Source organism: Gopherus evgoodei, chromosome 3, assembly GCF_007399415.2.
Source record: "Gopherus evgoodei ecotype Sinaloan lineage chromosome 3, rGopEvg1_v1.p, whole genome shotgun sequence".
NCBI classification, from domain to species: domain Eukaryota; kingdom Metazoa; phylum Chordata; order Testudines; family Testudinidae; genus Gopherus; species Gopherus evgoodei.
In genome coordinates, this window is record NC_044324.1 from 175,153,341 (window position 1) to 175,171,158 (window position 17,818).

General features: G+C 41.2%; 1 protein-coding gene across 1 annotated transcript in view; it reads right to left on the minus strand.

Annotated features, from left to right (window-relative positions):
- Positions 1-217: 217 nt before the first annotated feature.
- Positions 218-17,818, minus strand: part of LYPLAL1 (lysophospholipase like 1) — a 52,316-nt gene continuing 34,715 nt past the window's right edge. The window contains exons 4-5 of the mRNA XM_030557488.1: positions 2,063-2,178; positions 218-1,429 (exon numbers count right to left, since the gene is read on the minus strand). Coding sequence (XP_030413348.1) covers positions 1,190-1,429; positions 2,063-2,178 — 356 coding nt within the window. The 3' untranslated portion in view covers positions 218-1,189. The remainder of the gene's footprint in view (positions 1,430-2,062; positions 2,179-17,818) is intronic.

Genomic DNA, 17,818 nt, shown 5'->3' on the forward strand with positions numbered 1-17,818 from the left:
ATAAGAATAGATTTATCAAACACTGACACAGGGTTGAATATAAATAATGAGGACACGAGGTTTCTTTATATCACAATCATTGTTATTTACAGCTCTTTTAAATGCAAACTGAGGACTCAAGCGTCTCCATCTTTTAGTTTAAAATGTGATCCTGCAGGTTCCAAAATAGTTGACACAAATATAAGTCTCTACAAACGCTCTTCCCAAAGAATTTTCTTCTCCAAAAACAGGGTATATTTAAGAACTATTATGGCATCTTTCACTGCATTATTCCCTATACCTAAAAAAAACAAAACAAAAACAAACCAAATACAGCTTTAACAGCTATTCCAAAACTAGATTTCTAAATATCACTACAGTGATAGTAACAACAAGCATCAGTGCTGAAGCTAAACTTCTCATTTTAACACAAACCTTAATGATTTCTGTGAAGTGCAGTACAACCCTGTACATGTGTGTTTCACTTTACATACTGTAAAGTTATGCACACGCTTAAGTCTTTGCAGGAATGGCACCATAATTTTTTCCTCAAATGTAACTTGCCTTATATTACACACTGCTACGTTTGTAGACTGTAAAGTTATTTTTAACTTTTTAAAAAAAATTACAGATTTTTCCATCTTGGAACAAAAACAGGATGATCTGGAAACTCATGGAACAATATATATTAAAAGTTTTGAAGATAGTTTGGCCCATCTATAAATGGTTTTAATACTCTCCGTATCTTCCACAGAATGTTGTAGCTTCATGTTTTGCATACTGGACAGTAAAAACATAGTAAGTATCAGTAGTTTATCATCATCCGAACTAGGTTGTAAGAAAGTTGTATGTAAGTGTCTATATGAAGCTGGATTTGTATTTACGAAATAGATGATGCACCCTTAGAGCCTGTCTAGATGAACAGTTAATGTGATGCAGGCTAGTGTGCAGAAGACACACCCTAGTTTTCCACGCACTAACTGTCTATGTGGACCATGCTGCCATGTACTAACCATTCACTGTGCACTTTGATCTACTCCTGTTTCAAAGCAGGGAAGTAGAGAGGAGGCAGGATTCACACGGACACTTCGTGTGTGGCAAGCTGGGTTGTAGATTTACCTCATACTAGCCTGCTGTACATTAACTGTTAGTGCAGGCAAGTCCTTGCCGTACATAAACATGTTATTTTGAAATGTTAAGTTAATTTCATTTATTTATTTGACATTGCTGTCTCCACAGGCAATTTCTTTAGAATCCAGGAGCTCAATTTTTCCAGTTCAGTTTTGTGTAACTCATGATTAAGATTTGGAAAACTATGAAAAGATGTTGCTACTCCTAATGAGTTTAACATCTTGTTGGTCTCTTCACCCCACGAGTGCAGAACTAACTCATCAGCTGTTCCATGACACTGAAATAATTCAGGAAGGACACTTTCATTTTTCTGTAAAGCCTAGATGGGGGAAGAAAGAAAGAGTTCAAATATGGATTTTAAAAGATGCAAATGTTGAACAGATATATAAAAAGTTTATATATGGAATTCCAATAGGCTAAACAAGCCCCACTTACAACTGCAAAAATCTACATGCAGCGTTTGATCCTGCTCCACAAAACCTGAATAGAAGGATTCATGTTGACCTGAATACGGCAGAATGGAACCCGTGACCTTTATAATCTGATACACATTCTCAAAGAATACGTACAATAATTAAAGATGCCATGTAACTAATCTAAATGGAGTGACAACAAATAATTTGATTGCCTAATGTGCCACTGCGCACTTGGCATACTTTGCACAGTGTAATAGCAGTAAGACTGCAAAAGTAAACAAATAAACAATGTGTAAAAATAAAAGTAGTTTTCAAGCCTTTAGTCCCTGATATTTTGCTTATCCATGTTCTCAGTGCAGGTCATTCCCTGGGGTTAATGACCACCTGGAGTTAATCAATTCCACTCCCCAGGAAATGCCGTGCTTCAATTGTTTTTGCCTAATTATCAGTTTTTGCCTAATTATCAGTTTATCTTTTTAGGTGGAATTTGTATGCGCTCCAAAAGGTATTTGTAAAAAAGACTGGCATTTACTCACCTGGTAAACAGCAGATGTCTTATTGAGAAAGCTAGAAAGAGCAAAGACTCCAGCCACATCTTGATGATACCTGTATGCTAAATGCATTGCCATGCCACCTCCCATTGAAAAACCTCCTACAACGTGACAAAAAAAAAAAAAAAAAAAAAAAGACACTGGGATTTAGTTATGTCTTGCTAATTTAACATCTGACTTGATTATTTTCAGAATTATATTTTGGAAAAATATATATATATATAAAACAAACTAAGATTCAGTTAGAAAGCTGTATAGTCAAAAAGAGGAGGAAAAATTAATAAACCAGAATGGTTCTATTTCATAATCCGCTCATGTAATGGCTGTTTGGACATTGTAGGTGTGTTTTATACACAATGCAAAGCAGAATTCCATGCTGTGGGTAGGGTTGTCAACTCCATTTCTTCAGGTGACTTTTCATACTTTGTTAGTCTAGCACTGATGAAGGATGACAGCATATCACCATCACTGTACACAATCAATTATTCACACCGCTGGACCACCATGCCAGGCAGACTGAGATCCTCTCTTTTTTCACAGGAGAGATATGGTATGGGCAGTGCAGCTAGACAAGCTGAAACATTCTCCCCACAATGTGCCCTATCCCTAGTCTAACGAATCACTTTGAAGGGTAAGTGAATTGATTACTCTCTCTACTCATTCAATCCTCGTCTATCTTTTGAGAGCAATAACTAGGCTGCCACCAGCATTTTCTTTTTTTTTTTTTAAGATGACAGATACTTGCCTGTTAGGAAATTGACTCTATGACCATCATGTTACTTTCCATGTACACAATGTAGATGGTATTTTATTAATGTATCCAGCTAATAGAGGACATTAGAAGTGAAGCACTTAGCTGGAATGACTGTCCTGTTGAAAACTCTCCCAGTGCACAGACATAAGCTGACAGAGAATGGTTATGACTTAGGCTTAATTAAGCCTTTTACTTTTACATAGTTTGCTTATTCGGTGGTGCATCTGGGTTTCATCAAGTAGTTTGACTGGTGCTAAAAATAGATGTGAAATTCTGAGTTTTGAACTTTTTAAACACAAAAGGTGCTGAATATAGATTAGAGGAAAATTAAATGCAGTATGATTTTGACTGGGGCTTTTAAAGGCAGAATGGCAGGTTGATGTCATAGTCCATCCACTGGGTTGACCCAGCTCCACTCTACTTCTGCCCTGAACAGCATTTACACAAAGCTACTAGTGTAGAATTTCTGTAAAGACACTGCACTGAGCATCAACGTAACTCTGCATTGTATAATTTAGGTACTGTGGGCTTGATTGACCACATGTTATGATAGTGTATCCCAAGGCACAGGGCAGAAAAATCTGTCTGAGGGTAAGAGCAGCAATGGTGAGATGACTACAGGGGACCAGTGCTACATCAAAAGTGTGAGGCCCTAGCAGGGGGAAAAGGAAACAGCCAACATGCCAGGGGATGCATAGATAGGTGTGGGCAGGGGTGGAGGAGACCAGAACGCAACTTCAACCTGCACCTTGTACCACCCCAGCTGAAACCCCCAGGAGAGAACCAGTGCAAATACTGCCTGGTCTTCTCCAGCAAGAAATTTCCTTTTGGGCACAGGATCTCCCACATCTGTTTATCACACAAAATGCTAAAGTTCAAAGGCAAAACCGAGGACTCAAAAGACCACCACAGAAAAAACCTCAACTATAAATGCAGGTTTATGGATACAGGGAGGGAGAGAGACACACACACACACTCTGAACATTTAGGTAAAATGTTACAACTACCCAAAACTCACTTCTGTAAAACAGCAATCTGTCTTGGCTGAAGTGTGCTTTATTCTCTCTAGCGAGATCCAATTGCTTCTCACCCACTTCCTCATGCCACTCAGGCATGCCATCTTCCAAACTCATAAAAATAGTGTATTACACTCCAAAAGGTTATTTTATGTGTTTATATCCATACATATATACATATAAATACACACACTATACACACAGATACACATTGTCCATATGTAAATGTAAGCACATTTTTATGTTTTAGAATCTAGACAAACATGTGCATTGAAAAGCCATTACTACTTTGTAAATGATTTAATCTAAAATTTTGCACCCGGTTAGTCACACTCTGGCAAGACTATCTGCAATTACTCACCAGCAGTCTTTGACAATGCAATCACCTTCTGTGTAGAAGAATATTAGGTAATGGTGCTTTCATGTGGCTCGTAGTACTATGAGAAAATTTAATACAAAGGGCTAGTTCTTTGAATTCAGTTTTCCATGGGAAAATCTGCACTTTATCACTCAATACCACAGTAGCGTCTGGGTAAATAATATATTGTAAATGCTTCGCAGACAGTGATTTCAATGAGTATTTATACATGAAGGCAAAATATTATGATTCCAAAAGGATAATATTTCAATGTATGTCTAAGTTTGACATAATACATAAAACACATGTTCATTCAAGGAGTTATTTTTTAAAAGACTTGAAATATTAAAACGAAACAAAAAATCAAATATACAGTTGTTACAGAAAATAAGATCTCAAACGACACAACTTACAAGATACAAACAAACAGAGACGATAACTACATGCAAGTTTAAGTACTAATTATCTCAATATAAGGAAAGATAGCATGGAACATGCAAGACTTACAACATTACTAACCAGATTCTGTTGTGAGTATCAATCAAGATCAATGATGCAAGTTCAGATATTTTAATCTTAGACGTCCAGACCATTCCACTCCCAAGGAGTACATGGAATGCCATTAAAATATTAGAATTTAACAATAGGTTCCACATAAAAAACATATGCAAGTATCACAGATTTTCCCTTATAATTACAATTCGAGAGAGCTGTGGTTAGTGCTTTGCAACAGTTAGTAAATGTCGGCTTTATAATGGATTCTGCTGCATGTCAAGAACAGTGATCAAAAAGCAATATACTCTCCTGTGGCCCTGATTCAGCGAAGTACTTAACTGTGTGCCCTAACTTTACACATACAAGTAATCCTATTGACATCAAAGGGGTGACTCACTAGGGATGTAAAATGTTAACCAGTTAACCAATAAGCATGAGTCTTATCGGTAAGGTATTCCGGTTAACATTTAAACTCTGCTGTGGGACTCTACTTCCGGCCCCCCATGCCCAAGGCTCTGCGTGAGGCCAGCAGCTGGGACACCAGACGTGCAATACTGGCAGTGGAGCCTAACAGCTAAACGTTTAACCAGTATAATTTTAATAGTTTAAACATTTACTTTTTAAAAATGCTATTTACATCCCTATGATGCACATGCTTAAAATTAGGCCAACACCGATTAGGCCCCACTTCAACAAGGCTTCTCCAAAATGAGCACTTGAGATAATACACCGAAACCTGCTCTGATGGGACTGAAGTCTGCTTCTGTAATAGGTCTGCTACCCATATGCGTCCTCTCTGAAACAGAGAGAAGGATATGGATAAAGTGAACTTTTAGGACACACTGCCCATGTGGAGGAAACTGCTTGTCCTTGAAATAGCTAGTTGTGAGCTTTCAGCTGAAATAGGAATCCTTCACAGCCTCACTTTCCAAACAAAGAACCTGAAACAAGGTTGAGCTCTGCATGTGTGATACCCATGCTAAAAGCAAGAGATTTAAAGCAGGCTGTTCTCTAGAATCTCAAGTGCAGTACAGAGTAACTCAATCACTCAAGTGCATGGTGACATAACTTGGGAGGAGTAGGCAGAGACTGTGCTTCCTATAAATATTTTATTCCCTCTCAAAGAAGATTAAATCCCAACAACTGCTGCCATGTTTCTGTGGCAAGTAAATACATTCTTCCATATACAGTTTATAAAAGGACTTTAGGATTTTTCATAATGAGCTGTTCTGTCTAAATGTAAGATCTTCAGACTCGATTCCCCTTAAACCTTTTAATTTCAGTGAGGCTACTCCAAATCGACACCCGTGAGATAAGAATCAGAACCATATGTGAAGTAAAATCTGTTGTTTCAACCACTATGCTTAAACCCAGGAATCGACCAGTTTGCTTACTGTAATACTTCAGTTATATTCATTTCTTTGCATTACTCACGACCCACTATTCACTCAAACAACGGTTTGGGTCTCAAATCTGTAAATGAATGCTTAATTTCGTGACTCAGAATGAAGGATGCCTTATCTAAGGTCTCTCTTACAAGTGCTCTGTGTACCAGCCAGCATGTTAACAATTTATCTTCTGATTTCCCTTGTTACATTGTGTTTTTGATTTCCTATCCCTGACTTCAAAATGTTCAGTTCTTTGCGTCTTAGAAAGTGGAAGAATATATTTTTAATCAGTCATGAAGACTGTACCCCATAATGGGTTCTAGGGGTTCTGTCTCACTAACAGTTTTCTGAAAATGGAAAATGTACTAATAAATTTATTGTAGAAAATAATTTTAGATTTACACTAGAATGGACAAGGTGGCCAGTTAGGTTTTTCCATCTAGCTTTAACGTGTTCAAAGCCACTTGGCTGGAAACTATTCTACAGACCAATCGACCCATACTGGTCAGACCAGTGGCCCACCTAGACTTACAGTATCCTGTCTTCCAACAGTGACCAATGCCAAGTGCTTCAGAGGGAATGAACAGAACAGGTAATCATCAAGCGTTCCCTAATATTCAACTTAAACATTCCCTTTATTTCACCAAGTTACTCCAAATTTAGCATCATAAATAATTCTGCCCTTCCTCCTTGATGTTTCAGTGCTCTGTAGCACTAAAGCCTAGATTCTTCTCTCTCTTACTGGTGTAAATCATGAGTTGCTTCCCTGAGTCATAATCACACTGGTGTAACTCCCTTTGATCTAAGTGAGAGGAGAACCAGGCCCTTAATCATCACTTAGCCAAACAATACATATTCAGCTTTTTAGAATCTTTCCTCATTAGTCGGGCCCCTCTTTGATAATTTTTCCTGCTCTTCCCTGAATTTCTTCAAGTTAATCAATATATCTCTGACAATGAAGTGGCCAGAAATGAACATAATATTCCATATGTAGTCCACCAGCATGGTATGAGGAGAGACAATTACCTGCTTGACCATTTTACTGCCATGATGCACTGTATATTCAGGTCTAATTTTCTGTCCACTCTTTCAACATTACTGATTCCCGGATGTATCCTTTCCACTGAATATCTGAGGTTAGGATAATTATTTCTCAGAAGTATTAGCTAATATTTTTCCAAACTGATGTTCATTTTGTTATTTTCTGCCCATCTTTCTGCCCTCTCTAGGGATGATTTAGGTAATTTCTCTTTCCCTGTTGGTGAATGCAACAAAATATCCTAACAAGTGACCTGCAAAGAGACTCATGTGCTCATTACTTCCTTCTATCAAATCAATATTTCCATAAGCATAAACACACTACAATATCCCACCTAGACAATTCCCCCAACCTGTTACAGTTTGCCTTGAGCCGAACAGCAAATACCAAGTAAGTACTAAGTACAAAAGCATATAATGAGCATATGGCCACTAGCTGAACTGCAAGAGTGGGTGTGGCAGGAGAGAAAGTGCCTTGACAAGACAACATAACGATGGCCTATTATTGTACATATGAACAGTTACTGTGCCCCAGAACTAATAGGGCACATGATTGAATATTACAACAGCAGATGAATATTAATGGGATTCCATACAAAGAACTTCATGAACATAACTGTCTTTTGTCAGGTCTCCAGGGCAAGGACTTTGTCTCCTTGTTTATCTGTAAGGCGCTGCTACATAACTCCCATGCCCACCTCCTAGCAATACAGAAATGTACAGTTTAGAATCCACCGCAGTTCTGTCCTGTTTACTGTTCAATAATTTCTTAATGCCTTTACAAGAATAAATGCAGCTTCCTTTTAGTAGCCAAACACTTTCTCTTTTTACAAATTGGGAGCATGAATAAATTTGTTGTCCAGGTTTCTCTCCTGACAAAACACTCGAGTAACATGACGTTTTCAGCAAACAACTAAGTGGCACAAGTTCATACGTAAAAAAGTATCACTTTTACAATAAAAATGTAGTATTGTTTCATGTTGGAACTCAAAGAAATTTTGCCACATTTTCACCTGATATGAAAAACACATTTTCATGACTATAATTTTTAAAGTTCATTGGCAGAAAAGTAAAGACTAGCAAGAAAGTGTCCATTTGTCTTTCATCTGATCATTTTATTACAACTATGGTTTAACCCCTATTTCTGTATGCCTTTATGAAGATGAGACCATAGATGTGGTACTGGGAAGATATCTGTTAAACGTAACAAGACTAATCTCTTACTGCTGATGACCAGTCCACACAGACAGACCTCTGCAACCATTTACTTCAATGGGGCTGTGCATGGGTGTAGGGATTTGCTCTCACTGATCAGCTGGCAGGATTGAGGGTCAGCCCTGTAACAGTTAATTAAATGTGCTTTTGCTGCTTAGTTTATACCAGCCCTCCAGATGAAATAAGCTATACTAGAAAAAGAACTTTTCCCTCCCTGCATTTACACTTCAGCTTTTACTAGTATAAAAGTGTTAAAAACAATCCCACCACCACTACCTTCCCGCATCGCACATTGTTATATCGGCAAAAGTTTCTAGTGTAGACCTGGCCAAGCACATGGCAATGGCTTGAAACTATAAAAGAAATTCTTCTGCTAATAGGAATTTTAAACAGTGGAACAATATTGCCAAGGGAGGTTTTTGTGGCCTTACTTAACAGTTCAGATAAAAACCTCCATTCATTTCCACCTTTCCAGCCCCATGCACCAACTTTGCGCCCTATGAGTCTCCAAATCTCCCTCACAACCCCACATTTTAAAATCTGTATCTCATTCACATCTTGTACCTTTTTCCATGCAGCTTCGTCACTTGTGAGGTTGTCTCCCTCCTTGTAAGCACCAAACCACCTTTGCTTTTTTCAAGCTTCCTCCTAAAAAATGGTACCTCTTATTCTGGGTTGCCTTTCAGAAATGATCCACTAACTAATACAAGCTTGAACTGTCATCTAGTACGTCTGTACCATATTGTGTCTCCCATTTTGGCCCTAATCTCAAAGACACTTATGAGCATGAATAGTTCCATTTCAACTGGGCTACATTTGAAGGATCAGTATTTACATGCAGCAGAGACTATCTTCATGTAAATCTCTATGAACCTGAGCACCCAGTTGGCACTAAAATAAAATTAAAACAAACAATAGTAAGAGCTGGTTGAAATATTTTGAAAATTGAAAATATATAAAAAAAATTGATGTGTGTAATTTCATACCCTCCCCCGTTTCTTTTTAAGCCAGCACTAATAATAAAACATTAGTATACAGAATAATGTTGCATGCCAACTGCAAAATGACCCAGAAGGTTTTTTCCAGTCCTAGCATCAATGATTGCATGAGTTTATGGAAATGCTCCAACAATGGGGACACTGAAAGGTACATGGCAAGCTGGTGATCCAAATGCTAGAACAGATTCAGGATTGCTTATGACCATCTGGTTGGTAGTGCCCAAGTATTATGAAATCCATATTCTATTTGCTCAAAGCAACACTGACAAATTTGAGAATTGGTCCGAATTCAACATAATGAAATTCAACAACAGTAAGTGCAAAGTACTACATTTAGGGAGGGGGAAAAAAATCAAATGCATAACTGCAATATGGGAAATAACTGGTGAAAAGGATCTGAGGGTCACAAATTTGAATATGAATCAACAGTGTGATGAGTCATGAAAAAGTTTAATATCATCCTGGGATGTGTTAATGGAGTGTTGTTTGAAAGACATGGGAAATAATTATTCTGCTCTACTCAGCACTGGTGAGGCCTCAGTTGGAGCACTATGTTCAATTGCGGGCACCGCACTTCAGGAAAGACGTGGACAAACTGCAGAGGGTCCAGAGGAGAGCAACAAAAATGATCAGAGGTTTAGAAAACCTGACCTCTGGGAAAACGTTAAAAACAAACAAACAAACAAAATCCACCCCCAAAACCTGGGCATGTTTAGTCCTGAGAAAAAGATACTGAGGGGGAATCTGGTCTCAGGTCTTCAAATACATTAAGGACTGTCATCACTTGTTTCCCATGTCCACTGAAAACAGGACAACAAGTAATGGACTTCATCTGTAGCAAGAGAGATTTAGGTCAGATATTAGAAAAAAAACTGTCTTACTATAAGAGTAATTAAGCTCTGGAATAGACTTCCAAGGGAAGTAGCGGAATCCCCACAATTAAAAGTTTTAAAGAATAATTTGGACAAACACCTGTCAAGGATAGTCTACGATGCCCATTATATCTGATCAATAATAAATACACATTTTAAAAAATTAGTTGTGCTATAAAGACATGAACATGGCTGAACTGAGTAACTGCTGATTTTACTGCTGTAACCCTTGTCCTTCCTTACTCCAACCCTTCCCTGCTTCCTAAGCCTGGTCCCTGTACCACAAATATCTAACTTAGATAGGGTGACCAGGTGTCCAGTTTTCAATCCTGGTAGCACCGGTCAGCACCACTGACCGGGTCATTGACTGTCTGGTTGGCGGCACTATGCAGGGAACCACAGCCAATGGGAAATGCGAGGGCGGCACTTGTGGATGGGGCAGTGCGCAGAGCTGCCTGGCCACGTCTCTGCATAGGAGCCGGAGAAGGGACATGTTGTTGCTTCTGCGAACTGCTTGAGGTGAGTGCCGCCTAGAGCCTGCATCCCTGACCCACTCCCTGGCCTCAACCATCTGTCCCAGCCCTGATCCCCTTCCTGCTCTCTGAACCCCTCAGTCCCAGCCTGGAGCGCCCTCCTGCACCCCAACCCCCTCATCCCCAGTCCCACCCCTGAGTCTGCATCTCAAGCCAGAGCCCTCACATGCATCCCATGCCCCAACCCCCTGCCCCAGCCCAGAGCACACTCCTGCATTCCGAAGCCCTCAGCCCCAGCCCAGAGCACCTCAAATCCCTCAGCTCTAGCCCCACATCAGAGCCTGCACCCCAACCCCCTGCCACAGCCTGGAGCCCCCTCCCGCACCCTGAACCCCTCATTTCTGGCTCCACCCAGGAACCTGCACCCCCAGCCCACACCCCTTCCCACACCCCAACCCCCTGCCTCAGCCCGGAGCCCCCTCCCATATGCCAAACTCCTCGACTCCACCCCCCCACAGCCTGGCGCACTCTCCTGCACTCCAAACCTCTCATCCCTGGTGGAACCCCCAGCCCTCACCCCCTCCCACATCCCAGCCTCGAGCCAGCCCGGTGAAAATGAGTGCGTGAGGGTGGGGAGAGCGAGCAACAGAGGGAGGGGGAGATGGAGTGAGTGGGGGTGGGACATGGACAAAGCCTCAGGTGGGGCAAAGGAGTTCGGTTTTGTGCGAGTAGAAAGTCGGCAACCCTAAACTTAGAATGCAAATCTTTCAAGACCTATGTCTTTCTTTGTGTACTGTAAAAAAACTAGCAGATTTCCGGGTGCTGTAAAAATAAAACAATCAGCAAAGACAAAGCAATTGAAGTATATGATCTTGTGGCAGACATTATTAGCCACTGCTATCCATTGCTGGCACATCTATTTGACATTTCTAATGTTCACAGAGATAGGATGAAGGAAGACGAGAAGAATAGGAAAAGATGGGAATATGACCAGTGACAAATATAAAAGCTGGGTCACAAAAAACCTTCACCCCAAAACATAAGTAAAAGGATCATTTAAATCAGTACTTACCAAACTTGACAAAAAAGCATTTACATTACAACAAACTGAGTTAACGTATGGGGAAGGAGGACTGATAGTACTGGTCTGAGTCACTCATTTCTTAGGTATAATTTAGATAACCCACACAGCCACATACTAGATGCTACATGCACACACACATGCACACTAAGTTCTACTTCATCATCTTTGCATTCAGATACTACAGGAATGGGCAGTAGCACACAACCCTAAATTTACCTCTGGAGAGCTCTGTAGTAAGTGTCCTTACATGAAAGACAACATACTTCATCTTCCAATAATTACAAAAGATGCAAGATGAAAGAACTTGGAGGCTGGAGACATAAAAAGCCATGGCTGTAGGTGAAGTTGTTTGCCCAGCATGTTTTAGTGATTTATTGTTGATTTTTCATCTCTCAGTACTTACAATGCCTTCTTTCTTTGGGATGTCTAGTGCCAAGATATTTCTTCCCCCATCCCATTTTCACACATACTGAGAGGGATGACTATGCCAATATTTACAAGAGATGCAACCCTTTCATGTTACTTCCACCATGGTCCAGTAGCTATGTAAGAAGTCTAGTAATAAACAAAAAAGTCGTTGTCTCTCTCATGTTATTGTTATAGTACAAGGGGTCAGGAATCATGCATGTGTTTTCTGGCACATGATCAAGTCTACAGGACTGTTATTGAAAGTTTATTTTCACTGGCTGCTTATACAAGTGACTACAGGTGGCAAAGACCAACGTGCTTGGATCAGCATTTCTGTGGTATACAAAAAGTGACCTGTAAAACTAGGAAAGTAGTAGTAAATCAAGGGGGGGGGTGTCAGCATTTGCTTAGGTATCCAATCATCATAACTGAACTTTAGAGCAGGCTTCAACATTGACACCTCATTTTTAAATCCAAGGATCTTTTTTAAATTCACACAGAACCAGGGCGCTTATACTACAGTGGTGGGTGTAGTATAAAAACCTAGATATAAACAGAATAAAAATTATTCTTAAGTGTTCTAAATTTCATCATGATTTGCATATTTTAGGATCTGCCTAATTTGGCATTAAACACAGAAGTGTATAATATAACAATAGTCACATTTGACCAGTTTTAACATTCCTTTGTATTTTTAATATCCATATAATTCTACTTCTGAGGTTATTTTTAACCAGTAACAGCAAGACTCAACAATAAGAAATCAATGTATGCACACAACTGAAGGTGGAGGGGGGGCATTTGGCAAGAAAATGGCTTTCATTTTCAAGTTCTGGATTGGGTTATACTACACAACAATCGAATAAATCCTCTCTTTCTTTTAAAACATATGAAAAAATTCCTTGATGGTGCTCTTTAAGTTGGAAATCTTGCTGCCTTTGTAAGACTGGCTGTGATGCCTTGAGACCAACTTCTGAAAACTTTTTCTTAAGGAATAAGAAGTATGGGCTGTATACAGCCTTCAGTTGGTGCATGGAACTCCCACAGAACTTGCAACACACTTTACATCAAGTATCAAAAGACATATGTATTTAAAACTGTTAAACTTAGACTGTATATTTGAAAATGAGGATGTGATTAATATTAAGGAAGCTGTTCTTCTGATGTTTAGGAATTAGATTGAGGTGAAGAGGGAGGAGTGGCTATACACTACTCAGGTTCCACCTTCAGGCCAGGAACAGCTGGATGCTTTCTTTAAAATGATGTAGCGAAATGGTTAACAGTGTTGATCATTAAGCCATCATCATTAGGTATCATCGAGATGAATGGTTTAGGCCACGATTCTTCTAGGAACAAATGCTCCTATTGTATCAACAAACCCCAACTCTGTGTAAAACTTGAATCAGAGTAGGAAAGACAGTCACCCTCCAGAGGACCATGATGAAAATGTTAGGTTCTCCCTTTCCATTCCTGGAGTTCCTGTCTCATTTATCCTCCTTTCTTTCAGACTGCCCTCCTGTCCCACTCTACACAGCTGTCAGTTTCCACCCACTTTCTGTCCTAATTTTTACACCTGGCTCTCCCTCCCTTCATAATTTCCGACCTTCATTCTCAACCTGCAACTTCCACACTGACATGCCACCTGACCCCTCATCCTCCTTTGACCTTCACCACTGAATTAAATCCCACTCACTAAAATATCTACTCCCTCAACTTTGTCTTCAGAAACCACGGCTCCTCTGTTCCTTCAACATCAGCGTTCCCACACCTTGACTATCACCTCATTTTCTTCAGCACCCACTTGTCCATCCATCCAGCCTGTGCTGCTTTCAGCCTATTGCCATCGACGACTTATCTGCCAAGTCTCACTCTCTCCATCATTGACTCAGTTGTCTAATCCCCCCACTCCTCCTTTCTACAAAGATGTCCTACTAATTTGCCACATTGCTCACCACCACCACCATTCAATTTCCCATCATCTGCGCCGCTGAACACCTCTAGAGAAAGTCTCCTGAGTAACAATGGCTTCCTCCACTATAAGCTTGCTCTCTTTGACTTCCTTGTCAAAGAGCACTCTACCTCTGCCCACGTCATATCCACGAATCAGCTGTCTGTTCACAACCAGATCCCCTCTTAAAATGCTCTCCCCCATCCAGGTAGAATGTTGCTGGCATTTCCAAAGAGATGGTTGACCAGGTCTGATGTGACTTCCCGCTCCCTTCTCCTCCCATCGCCCTTTATCCCCAGGGAATTCTTCACATCGGTGCAGTCCTTATTTGTCCTCTTAGTGTCCAGAAGCCCAACTGAGATCAGGGTCCTATTGCGCTAGGCACAATACATGCACTTAGCAAGAGAACATCTCTCAAACACCTTGCAATCTACATAGACAAGACAGACGAAAGATGGGAGAAAAGACAATTTTCAATTAATTATAGAGAATTTAAACACAGAGGCTGGAACTTTCAAAAGAGGCTAACGGATTGAGACAACTAACCTCAATTACTTCCTTAGATGATTTCCCAGATTTAAAGTGTGTCTCAGACCCTGCAATCTCACTACTTCTATTTTCCTGAGGTCAAAGGGAAAATCTAGCAGCAGAATGAGTCTGTATGTGGAACATCTCCACCCCACTCCCAGAAAAAAAAACAACACCTGCTCTTCTTCAGCAGTTTCTAGGCCTGCAGGTATAACACAGGAAAGCCAGATCAAAGAGACTGTACTGACAGCCATTCAAAATAATGCATTCTACAGCCAGGGCAATGAGCCGCCAAGGAAAAATAAACAGACCTTCAAAGAGCAAGACAGGGCTTGTTATAACCTTATTCCCAGATCTGGACCTTAGCGTCCAAAATATGGGGGTTAGCATGAAAACCTCCAAGCTTAGTCACCAGCTTGGACCTGGTACCTGCTGCCACCACCCAAAAAATTAGAGTGTTTTGGGGCACTCTGGTCCCACTGAAAAACCTTCCCTGGGGACCCCAAGACCCAAATCCCTTGAGTCTCACAACAAAGGGAAATAATCCTTTTTCCCTTCCCCCCTCCAGGTGCTCCTGGAGAGATACACAGACACAAGCTCTGTGAAACTACACAGAGACTCCCCCCTCTCTGTTCCCAATTCTGGAAACAAAAAGTACTTTCCTATTCCCCCCAGTGGGAATGCAAAATCAGGCTAGCAATCCAACACACACAGATCTCCCTTGATTTCTTCCTCCCACCAATTCCCTGGTGAGTACAGACTCAATTTTCCTGAAGTAAAGAAAAACTCCAACAGGTCTTAAAAGAAAGCTTTATATAAAAAAGAAAGAAAAAATACAAATGTTCTCTCTGTATTAAGATGACACAATACAGGGCAATTTCTTAAAAGAATATTGAATAAACAGCCTTATTCAAAAAGAATACAAATCACAGCACTCCAGCACTTATATTCATGCAAATACCAAAGAAAAGAAACCATAGAACTTACTATCTGATCTCTTTGTCCTTACACTTAGAAACAGAAGACTAGAAAATAGAACTACTTCTCCAAAGCTCAGAGGAAGCAGGCAGGCAGACAAAAGACTCAGACACCCAATTCCCTCCACCCAAAGTTGAAAAAATCCGGTTTCCTGATTGGTTCTCTGGTCAGGTGTTTCAGGTGAAAGAGACATTAACCCTTAGCTATCTGTTTATGACACGCCCCCCAAATTGCAGACAGTGGGGAAGCTCACTGGCGGCAATTTCCTTCTAGAACTTGAAAATAAACAGATCAATACAACACATGCACCTTTACATATACTACTAAGTATATAACTAACAGACTTTTACATGTTAAGAACACTTTTTAACTACTGGATTCTGGGAAACTGTCACGGGAGAGTGCATCAGCAACTTTGTTAGAAGCTCCTGTGATGTGTTGAATTTCAAAATCAAAATCTTGGAGAGCTAAACTCCAACGAAGAAGTTTCTTGTTGTTCCCCTTGGCAGTATGAAGCCACTTTAGTGCAGCATGGTCAGTTTGTAGTTGGAACCGCCGTCCCCAAACATATGGGCGTAGCTTTTCCAGGGCGTACACAATGGCATAGCATTCCTTTTCACTGACTGACCAGTGACTTTCCCTCTCAGACAGTTTCTTGCTGAGAAACACGACAGGATGGAAGTTGTGATCTGTTGCTTCCTGCATGAGCACTGCTCCTATACCACGCTCAGATGCATCTGTGGTTACTAGGAATGGTTTGTCAAAATCCGGGGCCCTGAGTACAGGGTCAGACATGAGCGTTGCCTTAAGCTGGGTAAAGGCTTTTTGACACTCATTAGTCCACTTAACGGCATTTGGCTGGGTCTTTTTGGTTAGGTCGGTCAATGGGGCAGCGATTTGGCTGTAGTGTGGTACAAATCGCCTGTAGTATCCGGCCAAGCCTAAGAAGGATTGGACCTGTTTCTTTGACCTTGGGACAGGCCACTTTTGGATAGCATCCACTTTGGCCTGTAGGGGGTTTATGGTTCCTCGACCCACCTGGTGCCCCAGGTAAGTCACTCTGTTTTGGCCTATTTGACACTTTTTGGCCTTAACAGTTAGTCCTGCCTGCCTGATGCGCTCAAAGACCTTTTCCAGGTGGAGTAGGTGTTCGGGCCAGGAGTCTGAAAAAATGGCCACATCATCGAGGTAGGCAACTGCAAATTCTCCCAGTCCAGCTAGTAGACCGTCTACCAGCCTCTGGAAGGTGGCGGGTGCATTTCGAAGGCCGAAAGGAAGGACATTGAATTCATACACCCCCGCATGGGTGACGAATGCTGACCTCTCCTTGGCAGGTTCATCTAGCGGTACTTGCCAGTACCCCTTGGTTAAGTCTATTGTAGAGATGAACTGGGCACGTCCCAACTTCTCCAATAGCTCATCGGTACGTGGCATTGGATAGTTGTCCGGACGAGTTACCGCATTTAGCTTACGGTAGTCCACGCAAAAGCGTATTTCCCCATCTGGTTTGGGTACTAGAACCACTGGAGATGCCCATGCACTGGTAGATGGGCGGATTATACCCATCTGTAGCATGTTCTGGATCTCCCGTTCTATAGCAGCTTGGGCATGAGGAGACACCCGGTAGGGTGGGGTTCTGATTGGGTGAGCATTACCTGTATCAATGGAGTGGTATGCCCGTTCAGTCCGTCCTGGGGTGGCTGAGAACAATGGGGCGAAGCTAGTGCACAGCTCCTTGATTTGTTGCCGCTGCAGACGTTCCAGGGTGGTTGAGAGGTTCACCTCTTCCACGCCACCGTCTTTTTTCCCGTCGTAGTAGACACCGTCAGGCCACTCAGCATCATCTCCCTGGACTGTAAACTGACAAACCTGTAAGTCTCTGGAATAGAAAGGCTTGAGAGAATTAACATGGTACACTTTAGGCTTTAGTGAGGAATTGGGAAATGCTATGAGGTAGTTCACAGCTCCCAGGCGCTCTTGGACCGTGAATGGCCCTTCCCATGATGCTTCCATCTTATGGGCCTGTTGCGCCTTCAAGACCATAACCTGGTCTCCTACCTTGAAGGAACGTTCTCTGGCATGTCTTTCATACCAGGCCTTTTGCTCTTCTTGAGCATGCTTTAGGTTCTCTCTAGCAAGGGCTAAAGAGTGTCGGAGGGTGCTTTGTAGGTTGCTTACAAAGTCCAGA